Genomic DNA, 15,197 nt, shown 5'->3' with positions numbered 1-15,197 from the left:
AAAATTATTCACCAATCACTTGTTTAGAGTTTGGATCCTTTCCAATGTAGACATTAATAATTTTTGTCTAAGATCCTGTGCATATAGGATAATAATTAAAATGCAAAATGTAAAGATTAGGAAGTAAAAAGAATCTAATTTAAGTTTTCTACGAGAGGATGTTACCAAGCAAACAATCAGGAGTACATTGTTTTGGGTGCATCTCTGTTAGCAAGTGCAGACTCAAGATTGAGTGTTGCAAAAATGATTTCTTCAGTAGTAACTATTTCCTGTGTTACATCAGTGCCTTCTAAAATTAAAGCAATCACGCCCGCAAGAACTTTAGCAGTCAGCATGTTGGTTTATAGACACACTGAACATATAGAAAAACATCACCGTGCTGTTTCCTTTGGAGTTGTGCCTCTACAGCTTTATGTGCTCCCTTTCAATGGTTCAACCTGGATAACATTTAAAGTTTTAAACAAATGACAGTGTTAAATCTAGCAAAAAAACTGAAACAAAATAAGATCATATATGGACGACGCAAGGCATGCAGAGCAGGGAGAGACTGAAATACAGAGGGCTAGCTATATAGAGAGATCAATTAGGGGAACACATCGAACATTTGGTGGGCATCCACACGCTACATGATGCAACCCCTACCAGTATGCCTCCCTGGGACGTTCACACGGCGTGGTGCCATGGTGCTCGAGCGCAGAAGGCTACATCGTGTGTCTCACCGTCGCGTAGAGGAGTTCCGTACCTTCGGCTGTGCGAGGAACGACAGTGGCCGCATCTGCGTCGCTGACCATGAGGAGGAACGACCGGATGGGCATATGCGTCCCTGACGCGAGTCGAGGAACAGAGGCCAGTAATCGAATGCCCCAGAGAAATCCATCTTTGCGGCCAAGCCCACCGTGTCCCAAGCCGCCGCTGCTTGAGGGAGGAGATGGATCCCGCCGCCGCCACCGCCGATGCAGGCCGGGCCCACTACGTCCCGCGCCGCCGCCGCCGCTCGAAGGAGGAGAGGGTCCCCCATTGTCGCCGACGCAGGTCAGGCCCACTGCGTCCCGTGCCGCCGCCACCGCTCGTCGGAGGAGAGGAATGCCGGCACCGCCAACGCAGGCCCAGCCCGTTGCCGTCGACGCTGCTCGAGGGAGGGGAGCGACCCCGACTCCACCGACGCAGGCCGAGCATGCCCGACAGCGCCCTGCAGCGGCCGTGAGGAATGCCTTGGCAGAACATTTGATCTCGGTCGTTGATTTGGTTGACAGATCATTGATGTAACGTGGGCAATAGGATATGTTTAAGGTGATTTATCGAGGACGACGAAAGAAACGAAACGCCCTCTTTAGGAGTAGAAGGAGTAGAGATTAGTTAATTGGATTTTTCCTTAAAGTTTGTTTGTTTCCTTAAAATTCATTATATGTTTCCTAAATCAAATTGCATTGATGGGATGGATCCGTTGATTTGGTTAGTCCATTATTTGTTTCCTTCACATCCATTATAATGTTTCCTAAAGCAAATTGCATTGATGAGATGGATCGGTTGTTTTGGGTAAGTTAGTAAAGTTAGATATGTGCCTTTTTTCTACGGTAGGAAAGTGTTTGTTTAGAAGGAAATAGGAAAAAAAAATAAACCGATGGGGTGGTCGGGGGGAGACGAAAAAAATCAGACGAAAAAAGACCAGACGAAAGTGATGAGACTATTCAACCAACTCGTCCATTAGGAGTAGAGATAAGAAAAAACCAAGGCCCAATACGCCAAGCCCTCAACCAAGGCCCAATACCCGGTCCACTGACAGTACATACGAGCTAAGCTTCATTGTCTAAAAAGAAAAAAGAAACGAGCTAGCTTCAACTCGAAACAAAAGGAGCTAGCTAGACACAGTCTTGGTGCACCGTGGACACGTTCTCTCCCTGGGTGCCCCATAGCTCCAGAGCTGTCGTGCGGCCAGCGCACCAGTACCAAGTTCGCGAAATCTTCGGCCGACGCGGCATGGGCACATCACCCTACCTCCCTCCTCCTCCTCCACTTCGCCTTCCCCCCACTGATCCAACGAGGCAGACAGGGAAACTTCCTCGCGACCCCGCCCCGCCGCCCACCCCCTCCTCCGCCTCGCCGAGGGAGGGGATCGCCGACGCCGACGCCGACGCTGCCATGGCTTCCACCTCCTCCAAGCACGCCAAGCACCGCCGGATCGGAGAGGACGAGGAGGAGGAGGAGGAGGAGGAGGAGGAGGAGGCCGAGGAAGAGGTACGCACGCTTCTGATGGCTGCTGCTGCTCTCTCTCGGCTGTGATTCCTATCCGCTGCCGCGCTTTCCAGCTGGGGGTCCAATTTTGTGTGCCAGACGTGCTGGTGCTGCTGTCGTTGCGTGACAACGAGGTCACGGTAATGTGACTGATGCGGTTGTTACTTGTTTGTTAGGCTCGTGACTTGTATGTTCATAATACTTGGTCCGTCAGACCAAGGGTCAGTCGGTCAGATAGTTGGATGTTTCATCAGACGCTAATGTGATGCGGTTGCTAGAAGGCTGTAAAGAGTTTGGTGATTGGATGTATTGGCCCGTCACACTGAGACCACAACTAATTGTTGGCAGATTTGTCGCCTATGGGAGTGTACTCCTGCAGGAGTATGCAGTTTGCTGGGATCATTGACATATTGTGCACGCCAATGTGCTAACTAGTAACTAATGAATAACCGTACCTTTTGTGCTTTGCTTGGTACTGTTGGTCACACCCATTTGGGAGCATGTATCTGGTTTGTAGGATCTTGTTTTCTCAATGTGATGTTTTCATTTTAGGCCTTTTATCTGTAGTTTACTAGATCAGTTTCCTAGATCTTGGAAGTCGGCATTCTGCTTCAGTTGAATATATGTCTGAGTGGTTAATTGTCTCCTGATTTATCATACTTTGTGCATTCGTGCAGCTCGGGCGATTTGATGATTTCACCATTGCTTCATCTTGGGAGAGGTACTCAGCGCTTCCCATTATTAGTTAGCTCATTTGCAGTTATCTGCAAAAAGCCAATTAAGTATGATCGTACTTATGAGTTTCTTAACCATCTAGGTTTATATCCGAGATAGAGGCAATTTGTCGTCAATGGCTAGCAGATGGCCCAAAGATCTTGATGGTATTGCTCCTTCCTGGACCCTATTTGATGCTCCGTGTGATGTATATGTATCTTTGATTTGTTAACTATATGCATTCCTGTAGCAAAAAGGTGCAGAGACTGTGCCTTCCTTTGAAAACTTGTACATGGTCAAGCGTGAACTGAAGCATGGGAAAAGAGTCTACTGTATGGAGTATCATTTTAGGAAATCTGCAAAAGGTGAGAGAAATTTACGTGCTTACTCTCCTTAACAGGTTATGCTGTTATTTCTAAAACAACATTTTTGTTGAATATTTTTGTACTCAGTTACAAATACCTTTCTGTAGGCAAATATTCGTACTGGGATGATGATACACATAGTACACAACTATCCTTTGGAGTAGATGAGTTTCTGGTACAGTTTGACTCTCTTGTTGCATACCATACAGATACATGGATACTGACCACCACCATGATACTTTGTTGATATATTAATTAATTGCTGTTCACATTGTACTTATTTGTATTATATCAAATTACCTTGCGAGTTTCCTGGTTCAGACATGATACTTTCCCGAGTAAAGAAATTGCATCGAGTTCCTCATAGAAATCTGGAAACTATCATTCTATTTTAAGTTCATCAGCAGTAGCACTCGCATTTTGAAATTGTTGCAACAAGCCGTCAAGCTCTTCCGCATTGTGGAGGCCAGTTAATGCATGTAGTTTAGTTTACATAAATACTAAATAAACTAATTATACTTTTTTATTGCTGTCAGATAATTGCCCCCTTGAGTGCCAGCGGTGTTGTTCTTGACGATCCTGAATCAACTAAGCTTTTGAGTTCTGTAGCAATTGCATTGTCTAATTGTGGCAGGTTAGTGACTTTTGACTAATTTATGAAAGCTAGCAGTGAATAGTTTATTCGGTTTATCATGTGTTAGAAAAATAGTTTATTCGATTTATGGCCAGGAGAGAAAGTAGTGTATTACTGTTTAGTAGGTTAGCACATGAATATAAGCAGTGATGGTTTATTCTTTGTGTTCCCAAAGCAATTGCTTCAGTTTTATTCTTTTGCTGTCAACTATCTTTTGTTGCTCGCATGTTATATCTTTCCGATTAGTGAGTTTACCTTGCAGAAACAAGTAAACTTAATCTATACGAGGGTATATCAAGTCATTCACATTGCATTTGGCACATGTTGTCTTTGCAGTGGTGGAGGGTGTTGCCAGGCCATTGTTAGTTACTAGCATAGCCGCTGCCATTTCTTTTACTAACATAAATTTCAATTTTAGCAATTGGCCAGCATTTGTACCTGTTCATGACCCTTCACGAAAAGCATATATAGGAATTCAAAACATGGGAACTGTATTTACTCGAAGATTTGAAGCTGATCGAATTGGTAGCCAGGTCCCAATACGACTCATGCATCTGGAGGGTTTACATGAGCTATTCCTGTCAAAGTTTGTGAGTCTTCTTTTCAGTTTGTTACTATTATTCTTTCATAAGACCTTACCGGATCGCAGCCGGAATTAGTCTGTTCCTCAACTAAGTTTATCATTACTGAGTTGAGTAGTAGCTTGGAAGCAAGTTACACACATGCTTCCCTGTGTTTTTGACTTTTTCCACAACATGTTCATATGTATTCTACGTTGAGTTTTTGTTGCAACTTTGCACAGACATGATCACATAATGTGCTAAAGCTTTTGAAATCTGCATCAGAAGTATACAGCCTTTCTAAAACAATGTTGCATGCAACTGACAACTGTTGACACACGTAAAGGAAACGAAAAACACCAGCTAACCATTATCTACTCTTAACAATAGATATGATACCCCGTGCGTTGCTGCGGGAATTGGATGCACTTATTTCTTTGTGAGTTGGCAGTATGAAACTTTAGTATTTGAATTAGCAATATGAGAATTGAAACCAAAAGTGCATATAATTTATTATATTTGATTATTATATAGTTGTAAACTATTTATTGAATATGAGTAGCATGCATGGTGCATGTTAAAGTGGGTCTTTTCCCATGCATAGTGGCATGATGAGTTGCCATAGTTGCATGTTGAGAGTATTAAATTAAGTGGAGCATGCATGCATGGTGGCATGGTGAGTTGGCATAATTGCGTGTTAGGATAATTGAGTTAGTCAGGATCAACTATTTAGGTATATAGTATTTGTATTTTAAAAATACTACAGTTGCTGTTGTGCAGTAATTATGTTTGTCTATGAATCCTCAATGTCACAAAATTGTCCTGGATTGCTTGTTGCATACCTAACCTTCATTGTTCTGTTTGAAGGTCCTATCCTCAACAGATTTTCCAGCAAAGGTAAAGGTAAACTTCTCGATGAAGCTTACCTACAGAACTCCTGAACATGATTATGATCATGAGGAGACTTTGGATTCTGAAGCTACCGAGTCAATACCAGAAAGTGAAGTTGCAAGCCAACCCAGAAAACAATGGGATGATGATTGCCCTTGGGCAGAGTGGTACTCTGCCGAGGATCCTGTTAAAGGTAACTGCAGCCTTAGATCTTTTACCCGCAATGTTGTTAATAATAACTACTTTCAAGAAAAGATAACGGGAACTACAAACCTTACCATGGATGTATTTATAAGGATCATATCAACCATCATAAGCAACCATGGAACAAGAAGTAATGTGCATATAATATGATATGAGAAAAGTTTTAGTTATCACAAAGACATGGACTATAATAGCATACATATCCACAATTTTTTCCTTTCCTGCTAGTAGTTGAGTGATATGTGTGCAAAGTATTCTGTCAACTGTATTTTACTTTAGTATATCTCACGTTTTGGTTTAGTAGAAGATATGTATAAATAACACATGCTGGCAATAAATATTAGGTTTTGAGTTGACAACCATTTGGGGAGAGAAAATGTTTGAAGAGAGCTTTGAGATGGCTGAGGTGGAAAATGCTTCGTCGTTTGATGCTGATAGTTGGCTTCTTCAACCAGTGGTGTCTCCATACATGTAAGCCTTTTTTGTAAAATCATCTTGATATAAGTATCATATTGTTGTTCATATTTCATGGATTGTTCCACCTCATAATGTATTCCTTTTATTTATTTCCATTCATTTTTAGGGTTGATGATTCTATTGGGAAGTTTGTTGGGTTTGCATCCCAGCTACATCTGCTAGTAAATGCATTTGAATCGTCAGCAGAGGCACAATTTTTGGAAGATTTTGTTGCAGGTTAAGAACTTCATGCATGTCAGAATTCCTTTGAAGTGATGCTAATTACTTTTTGTAGCGTTTTTTTTCTGATTTTAAATTTGTCATGTTAGGAAGCAGATAATTCAGGCCAAGACAATTCAAAATCTTCTGTTGCTGTGCCTCCACCATCTGTCATTGATCGTGTTATGAAAGATCTTTTCAATGATGGTATTTATACACCCTCCTTTCCAGTCTACAGATTCTTTAATTTAATGAACCAAAATATAAATGAGCATAATTCGTTTTGGGAAACTTAGGAAATTCTCCTGTCGTATATAATCTTGATTTAAGGAATCCACAATGCTGCACTCGGCCAGATCTATAAACTCAAACTAGAGTTTATTACTTCTATCATGTCTGCAGCCTTTTCTTCTAATTCATTTAGACAAAAACTGGTTAACTTACATTTTGGTGTTTCTCAGAGGTTGGAAACTCAAATTATGTGGAAGCAGAAAACAAGTATGGTCGCGCTTTGAAAGGAGCACCTTCAGATTCTCTCTTTGCTCAGTTCTGTTTACATGCATTGTGGTTTGGCAACTGCAATATGCGTGGTTTGTGTTCTGTGCTTAATATTTTCAATAAAGCCCTTGTTTCAATTTCATGAACTATATTAATGATTGACTTTGTTATGGCAGCAATAGCAGTCTTATGGATTGATTTTGTGCGCGAAATTCGTTGGTGCTGGGAGGAGTCAGAACGACTACCGAGGATGAAAACCACTTCTAGCATTGACCTCTCTTCTTGTGTAATCCACCAAAAACTACAAATGGTACTTGTGCTAATTTCCTTGAAGCTCTTACTCAATGACATCTTGTCTCATACGAGAATTAGCAGGTTTTGTCTCCGAGCAAATGTTACATTCTTATGTTTTCCAGTGTCCACTGGTATTATGTGAAATCGTGTGGGAGTTTATGTTATACATGGAATATTTATTTGTCTGGTTACTCTGATTAGTAATATAAACTCTAGGGAGTCCCATAATTTCATCACTTGCTTTGCAAACTGCCGTTTGTGAACAGTGGACTAATACACCATCCTTTTAGCCACCTCTTTCCCTTCTGACAAACTGCCAATAAACCACCGAGTAATGTTGGTTTATTTCTCCCAAAATCTCAATTGCACAAATCCATGCATTCCATGAACAGGGTTATATTCATATCAAATTAACAAAGCTAACCATGTTTGTTAAAGTGTGCTGTATTTGTATTTCATGGTTCTATTGTGATCTGTAAGTCTGTAACACTGGAGTCCGTGCTACACTTGGTCCTTTTTTTGTTTGTAAACAATCTGTTTCCGTGAGATCAGCATATTTACATGATTTTGCCTCCCTGCAAGCTTGCGATATGCATTGAGCGGAAGAAATCATTGAACCGTAAGAAGGATACTGATGATGCACATAAAGAAAAGACTTCAAATAGCATGGTAATATGCATCCATGCCCTTGGTATATATTTGAAGTTAAAAAGGATTTGTTGCTAACATTTCTATTTACGAACAGGCACCTGATAAAATACGTAAAGGATCAGCAGGCGTTGTCCCTTCAATGATGCTGATAAATACATTTCAGGAAATGCATGCTCCATATACTCAGGTTCTGCTTAGCACCACTCTTCTTCAGATTTAACATCAAGATGCGCATACGGCCCCCTTATTTTTCCACTAGTTTCTTAGGATGCACCTTTGATGACAGAAGATATGCATGAAGAAAGGCTCCATGCAGCTGAAGCTTTTGGCAATGCTGTTGTAAGTTCTTGAACTTAGATTACCTTTATTGTCCGCACTACTAGTCAACTCTTGTTGAATTTCCATCTAATATAAGACGTTATTACATCCAATATGTGATTATATTGGATGTAATAACGTCTTATATTATGGGATGGAGGGAGTACTTATTAGTTACCTCAAAATTAGTGTGATGTATCATACCATTCCTATTCTATTGCAGGGTTTATCTGGTCAACTGGAAAGGGATATATTATCTTCCGGTAAGGTTTATCTAAAATGCCCCCTTTCCTCAAATGGTACATGTAGACATAGCTAATTATTACTTCTATCTTGAAGAATATTATCTTACTTCCTGTGCTGTACGAATAATGATCATTGTTTTTGGAAGATGTGTGATTCCTCTTGCAGAATTTCTTCACCTGTTACTAATTAAGCTCTACTGCATGCTTAGATATGTCTGCTTTTAAAGCCGCAAACCCAGATGCTGCTTTTGAAGATTTTATTCGGTGGCATTCACCTGGTGACTGGGTGAGTGAGGACAAAAGTGATGGTAATCCAACCTGGCCACCCAAAGGAAGGCTTTCTCAGCGTATGTCAGAACATGGGAATATGTGGCGCAAAATTTGGAATGATGCCCCAGCTTTGCCTGTCTCTGAACAGAAATCTCTCCTTGATTCTGTTCGAGAAGGAGAAAAGGTGGGTTGCTCTTTGTTATCCTAAGTTCGTATGATTACTTCATCATATACACCTGCATGACCTAATAAATAGGTTAGAGCAGGGGGGTTCATGGCAGAAAGTGGGTGTTCAATTATGAAGGATCAACACAATTACTTGTAGTTGTGTTTCAAAGTCTATGCTGGATATAACAATAAAGAATCATGAAATTAGTTGCATATGTTCAGATGCCAGATGGAATCTTGAAATTTACTGGTTTTGGATTACTTGAAATTAAACCGGAATAATGCTACATGTGATTACAAGTAACTGCAGATAATTAGCTATAAGTTTCTGACAGAGCTTTGCATATTTGTGATATGCAGGTGGTTCATTACCTTGAAACTTTGAGGCCACAGCAGCTCCTTGAGCAAATGGTCTGCACTGCTTTCAAATCATCAGCTGACATTCTAAACAAGACCACATATGGTGGCTTCAAATTAATGAAGACTAAAATGGATCAACTATATGCTACAATGGTGTCAACATTAAGATCTCTTCAAGGTAAATACTTGTTGTACGACTGTACATAAACTGTAGACTTACATTTTGTTTTTATTTGGGTGGCCTGACATTAGTAGGGCTTATTCTGACTTGAATCTATTGAGCTTTTCTACTCCCGTGTCATTTTATTTGGATAACTAAATTACCAGTCCAAATAAAAACAGGACATTATTACTAAATGAAGGAACTGCCTAGGATTATCAGTTCCCTAGCCGATAAAATATCTAACTGATTAGGTTGGAAGCTAGCCAACCTTCAGTTATCAGTGGGTCTCAGGGATAATGGGACTTCTTGCCAGCTTGAATACTTATGTGGTTATTTTAACAGGGAAATCTGACACAAGTGATTTGGCTGGAGATTTGAAGCGACTTTGTCAAGTTTTCGAGCATATAGAGAAGTTGCTGATTTTTGCTGCTTCGGTCCACCGAAAACTTATAGATGCTCCAAGACTGGCTCAATCAATTTTTACCGACTACTTCAATTACTATCTTCCAAAAATGGGAACCAGCTTGGAAAGTATTTGTTATGAAAAGGTAAGTGCTATTCTTCTCGACATTTGCTATCATTGCATAGTGACTCTCAAATGACGAAATCAGCATTCATAGATTTGAGGGAAGGAATAGGAGATCAGGAGCTTCACATATTCAGTCCAGTTCATATGCCTGATCAAATTGGAACCCTTATGGGTTTGCTAGTTTATACTCTATATATCCTGCACACCAAATGCCTTTTTTTTGCGGGAACCAAATGCCTTGTTAGCTACAGCTTTCACCTGTTAGAATATCAAGAAAGAAAGTTGGAGGACTAAAATGCTTATATATATTGATGCAGTGGGCTGGGGCCTGGCTGCGATTGCTCTAGCCATATGAAATTTGTTAATGGGTTATTTACAGTACCTGGCCTTGTCTTTTCTGTGAATTACCATGGTTATTGGTTATATTTCTGATTTCCTCCAAATCTCGTATGTTAGGAGTTCACTACTAAGGAAAAGGTGGGGACGCTTGAAAGGGAGGCTGTATCAAGCCTGTTTCGCCCCCCTACTGCTAATCAGTCATGGAGGAAAGTTTTGAGCATGGGAAATCTTTTGAACGGACATGAACCAATACAAAGAGAGATTGTATTCTCAGTTCTGGAGAAACTAAGCAACGGTCACTATTCGAGCCCAACTCCGTTATGTACAGATGAACAGATTGAGACACATAGGATGTATATATGTGGTACATCTAATGATCTCTGGATTGCTTTATCCGTGACATCCTGGGACTGAGATGCTCATCAGACACATGAAGAACAATCATAGGAGTTAGCCGGATGTGTTAATATTGCAGATCTATCAATTCCTCGGTTGAAGGTTGAGTGTACAAGAAAAGCGATCCTTTGGCATGAGAACAATGGTGGCGGCTGAATCGCAAAGCCAGTGTTACGAGAAAATTGAAGTGTCAAATGTCAACTTGTTATCCACGAAAAACAGTGCATGAGGTGGCAAGCAATTGGATTGTCCAGCGACCGGGATTAAGAAGGCTGGACCATTTTTCCTGATGATGCAGTTGAAGCTCCCATGTGATATGATGATTTACAGTTGCCTGCAAGAACCGTTTGTGCAAAGGTCTTGTACAGATTGTTTTGTTTACTCACCCTCAGTGGAGTAGTTAACTGTGGCTCCAAGTATTACACCCCCTCCACTGAGGGTGATGTCATTTTATCCATTTTTTTAGTTGCATTATATCCAAATTGAACAGTACGTAGTAGTAGAACTACATATGGCTGGTGGTGTTGCCTCGTGCCACTGTACATCATGGGGGTGATGATGATCAATGGTGGTGTTGAGAGTGCCGGGTTGAGTGGGGGATGGAGAGAAGAACCTCCGCTGGACTCCGTGGAGCAGTGGAGCTCGGTTTTAGCCGCTGTGAAAATGAGCTGCAGCCTGGTCCGCTTTGGGAGTGCAGTTGAGGAGCGGAGAGGAACCGAACAGGCTTTTAGGTGTACTTTTTTTAGATGAAACCAAGCATATTTGCCTCAGTCCCCATGGTACTGAAACCATAGGACATCAGTTAACACACGGCAGCGCAAATGAGATTAATATTACGTAAGATAAAAATAAAGAGTTCAATTTAGTTGATAAAACTGAGCATTCACCACTATAACATGAAGTACTGCAGCCCACGAGACAGTCCACGTCGACTTAGAGCATCTCCAAAATAATCTTGGTTTATGAAAAGTTGAGGTAAAATAACCTATTCAATGGTATGTGTAAAGTGACCATAACTTTATAGGATCTTGTAAAATTGGTCTTTACTTCCCGCAGGTTTACGGGAAGATCATCTTCTCATAAAGTTATGACAATTTAACCGTTGGAGAGGCTTTTTAAAAGGATCGATATAGTTGATTAGAGAGGGGGTGAATAGGCAACTAACAATTTTTAGCTTTTCTTTACCAAATTAAACTTTGCATCAAAGTAGGTTGTCTAGATATGCAACTAGGTGAGCAACCTATATGATGCAACAACAACAATCACACAAGTAAGCAAGGGATATAACACAAATAAGTTTGCACAAGTAAAGGCACGAGATAACCAAGAGTGGAGCCGGTGAAGACGAGGATGTGTTACCGAAGTTCCTTCCTTTTGAGGGGAAGTACGTCTTCGTTGGAGCGGTGTGGAGGCACAATGCTCCCCAAGAAGCCACTAGGGCCACCGTATTCTCCTCACGTCCTCACACAATGCGAGATGCCGTGATTCCACTATTGGTGCCCTTGGAGGCGGCGACCGAACCTTTACAAACAAGGTTGGGACAATCTCCACAATTTAATTGGAGGCTCCCAACGACACCACGAAGCTTCACCACAATGGACTATGGCTCCGCGGTGACCTCAACCGTCTAGGGTGCTCAAACACCCAAGAGTAATAAGATCCGCAAGGGATTAGTGGGGGGAATCAAATTTCTCTTGGTGGAAGTGTAGATCGGGGCCTTCTCAACCACTCCCTAGAAAATCAACAAGTTTGATTGGCTAGGGAGAGAGATCGGGTGAAAATGGAGCTTGGAGCAACAATGAAGCTTAGGGTTGAAAGAGGTAGTCAACTCGGAGAAGAAGACACCCCTTATATAGTGGTGGGACAAATCGAACCGTTATCCACCAACCCAGCCTGCGCAGCGCAGTACTACCGCGCCAGGGCCCCGGTACTACCGCAGGGCCCCCCGGTACTACCGCCCGAGTAGCACAAACCTGGACAGCCCAAACGCACTGAAGCGGAGGGCGGTAGAACCGCTGGCACGGTACTACCGCTCCCCCTTGCGGTACTACCGCAAGGCAGGGAAGTTCTAGATTTCGGGAAGGCACGGACATAGAAAAATACATCCGTGGCAACTTCCGCTGAGTTGGGGTCAATGCAAAAATCCGACACGGTAGTACTGCACGGCAGGAGCGGTACTACCGCACGGTGACTGAGCCAGGCCAGAGCGCACGGTACTACCGCGCACAGGGCGCGGTACTACCGCGTAGGGCGCGGATGTAAAAAATTACATCCGCCCCTACTATTGTAGCCGCAGCAGCACCTGGCTTGGGGACCACGGTACTACAGCTCCAGAGGAGCGGTACTACCGTGTGCTCTTGCGGTACTACCGCACTAGGGTTCGGTACTACCGCAAGGGCCTGCGGTACTACCGCCTCAGGGAGCGGTACTACCGGAAGGCCAAGCTCAGCAAACAATTTGCATAGACGAGAAACGACGAGGATGCTTCAAAGAGCCAAAGGAAAGGAGGCGCAAACGGAGTAGACGTGTACGTGAAGATTCCACCCAAACCTTTCCAAAGCGGACCCCCTCTTAATAGTACGGCTTTCCTACGACTCAAATCCACCGAAAAGAAACGTAGAAAGAAACACCGTCTTCAATAGTCTTCGAGGGGCACCAAACCGTCTTGTGCCTAGTGATGAAATGTCTGAAATACTCAAGGCACATGATTAGTCCGCAAAAGCATTGTCATCAATCACCAAAACACCTTAGGGATAAATATGCCCTTACAATCTCCCCCTTTTTGTGGATTGATGACAATACGGGATTTGCACAAGGGAGAAAAATAGAGTATGAGCAAACCCCACATCTTTAAAATATAGACGGGCTCTCCCTAGATGTGTTCTATCTAGATAAGTGCTTTGGACTGCACGGCGCACATACTAGGATCAACACTCCCCCTATATTTTATAGACAAGGCATATCTTGCAACGATAAGGCTAACACTAAGCAAGATAGTAAATATGAGCATAATATAAATAGCACAAGATATCGTAAGCTCAATAAGGTGCGATAGAGTGCATATGTCTTACACCATATGATAGATAAGTCTCACAAGCGCAAACCAAACCAAAGCAAACAAGGTTCAACGGAAACAAAGGCAAGCAAAGCAAACCAAGCACGACACACGACTCGCAAATCCCTACACTCTCTCCCCCTTTGGCATCGAGACGCCAAAAAGGCAGAGAGGACACCTACAACACAAGTGGTGGCTCAAGCGGAGTAGTCACTCGCACGCTCTTCGTCAGACTCGGCAGCGGGGATGGGCTCCTCCTCAGAATCTGTCCACTTGTAGCCTTGTTTTGCCATCCACTCAGCCTCTGGAGTGATGTGCTCCTCGGAGCCGCCGGAGAATTCCTCGCCAAAAACCCTCATGATCTTCTTATCGCGGCGGCGACTCTCCTTGGAGGCAACGTGAGTCCCGTACTGCCCCTTAGCCTGCATGCAGAACAAGGCCTTCATCTTGGCCTTCAGCTTCTTAGCCCATGAGGGCTCAGTGGAGGGAGGGGCATACCCAGCAGAGCGGTCCTCATCTGCATCCTCCGCCTCACTCTCCTCCCCATCAACAACCATCTTAGCAGCCGCCGCCTCAGCACGAGTAGTAGTGTTAGCCCACTAGGGCTTGATGCGGAGTCTGATGGGGTCATGACGGATCCAGTCAGGGGCCAAAAACTCATCGCGAGGGAATAGCTTCTACCACGTCTTCGAGATCAAAAGAAACAGGTAAGGTCCATAGATGGGAACCTTACGGTTGAACACCGCAAACCGAAGCTCGCACCACATGATGTGGGAGACGTCCAATGGCTGAGTCTGAGAGAGACGCGCCCCCTCACAGAGAAGCAGCATGTCCACAAGATAAGCATGCACCTTGTCCTTGTCCCCAATGCGTGAGAAGAGAGAGTTGCGGAAGATCCGGTGCATGATGTTAAGGAAAGGGTTCAGAACCCACGCCTTCTTGCCACTTGGAAGGAGCTTCTCAACATAATATTGCATGAGCTTGTTCTTGTTGGCAGACTCGGGGTTGGCATGAGGGCGAACTCCAACGGGCGTGTTGAGCCCCTCATCAGGTATACTGAGCAAAGCCATGAACTCCTTCCATGTAGCAGTCAGCTGACGTCCATTGGTCATCCAGGTCACACTACAAAAAAAAGACACATCCGTGACATTTTGGGCCGAACGAATTTTTTTTTCTGTCATACATATGACACTTCTATGACGATAATTGTGACAAAACCCGGTATCATCATAGATGTAGTGGGCTCCTACTTCTATGACAAAAAATCATGACAGAAAATGGGCTTTTCGTCCTGGGCGGGCCGGAGACGCAACTGCATGACATTCTTTGGGCCGTCCATGACGGAAAAAACCGTGGTAGAAGCGAGGGCGAGGAAAATTTCTGGGAGTTCCCGGTTACGGTGGGAGGTCGGGGGCCGAGCGATGCGCGTTTCTCTTGTACACGTACGCGCGTGTGTGCGAGGCGTTGGCTCTAACTGAACCCGAGCGAGGCGTTGGGCTCTAACTGAACCCGAGCGATTGCAGTGCAGGCTACGCGTTACTGAACCCGAGCGATCGATCGATGACTGTTAGCTGAACCTGATCGAGCGATTCCTTCGCTACTGCTGCTAACTAAAGCCGATAGATGCTGCCTCTGG

The 15,197-nt window shown here is 43.3% G+C and overlaps 1 protein-coding gene across 1 annotated transcript; it reads left to right on the top strand.

Annotated features, from left to right (window-relative positions):
* The first annotated feature begins 1,937 nt into the window (after positions 1 to 1,937).
* On the top strand, positions 1,938 to 11,072 carry LOC123097755 (rab3 GTPase-activating protein catalytic subunit). The gene is made up of 21 exons (XM_044519577.1): positions 1,938 to 2,235; positions 2,910 to 2,953; positions 3,050 to 3,113; positions 3,197 to 3,311; positions 3,419 to 3,486; positions 3,848 to 3,945; positions 4,364 to 4,535; positions 5,373 to 5,589; positions 5,945 to 6,071; positions 6,184 to 6,293; positions 6,393 to 6,482; positions 6,737 to 6,865; positions 6,950 to 7,083; positions 7,650 to 7,736; positions 7,813 to 7,905; positions 7,986 to 8,057; positions 8,260 to 8,299; positions 8,491 to 8,735; positions 9,080 to 9,257; positions 9,585 to 9,790; positions 10,228 to 11,072. Exons 1-21 carry the CDS (start codon positions 1,978 to 1,980, stop codon positions 10,522 to 10,524), a joined length of 2,844 nt encoding a protein of 947 aa, XP_044375512.1. The 5' UTR covers positions 1,938 to 1,977; the 3' UTR covers positions 10,525 to 11,072.
* Positions 11,073 to 15,197: the final 4,125 nt, after the last annotated feature.

This window comes from Triticum aestivum, chromosome 4D (assembly GCF_018294505.1).
Source record: "Triticum aestivum cultivar Chinese Spring chromosome 4D, IWGSC CS RefSeq v2.1, whole genome shotgun sequence".
Classification (NCBI taxonomy): Eukaryota; Viridiplantae; Streptophyta; class Magnoliopsida; order Poales; family Poaceae; genus Triticum; species Triticum aestivum.
Note: the sequence above shows the minus strand (reverse complement) of the source record. Positions and strands in the feature narration are given on the sequence as shown.

What these genes read in the sequence shown, in the direction of transcription:
- LOC123097755 (XM_044519577.1), top strand. Translation starts at nt 1,978, where the DNA reads ATGGGCACATCACCCTACCTCCCTCCTCCTCCTCCACTTCGCCTTCCC. An exon ending in TGCCGAGGATCCTGTTAAAG is followed by an intron (nt 5,590 to 5,944) that starts GTAACTGCAGCC and finishes AATAAATATTAG; the next exon opens with GTTTTGAGTTGACAACCATT. An exon ending in GAAAGATCTTTTCAATGATG is followed by an intron (nt 6,483 to 6,736) that starts GTATTTATACAC and finishes GGTGTTTCTCAG; the next exon opens with AGGTTGGAAACTCAAATTAT.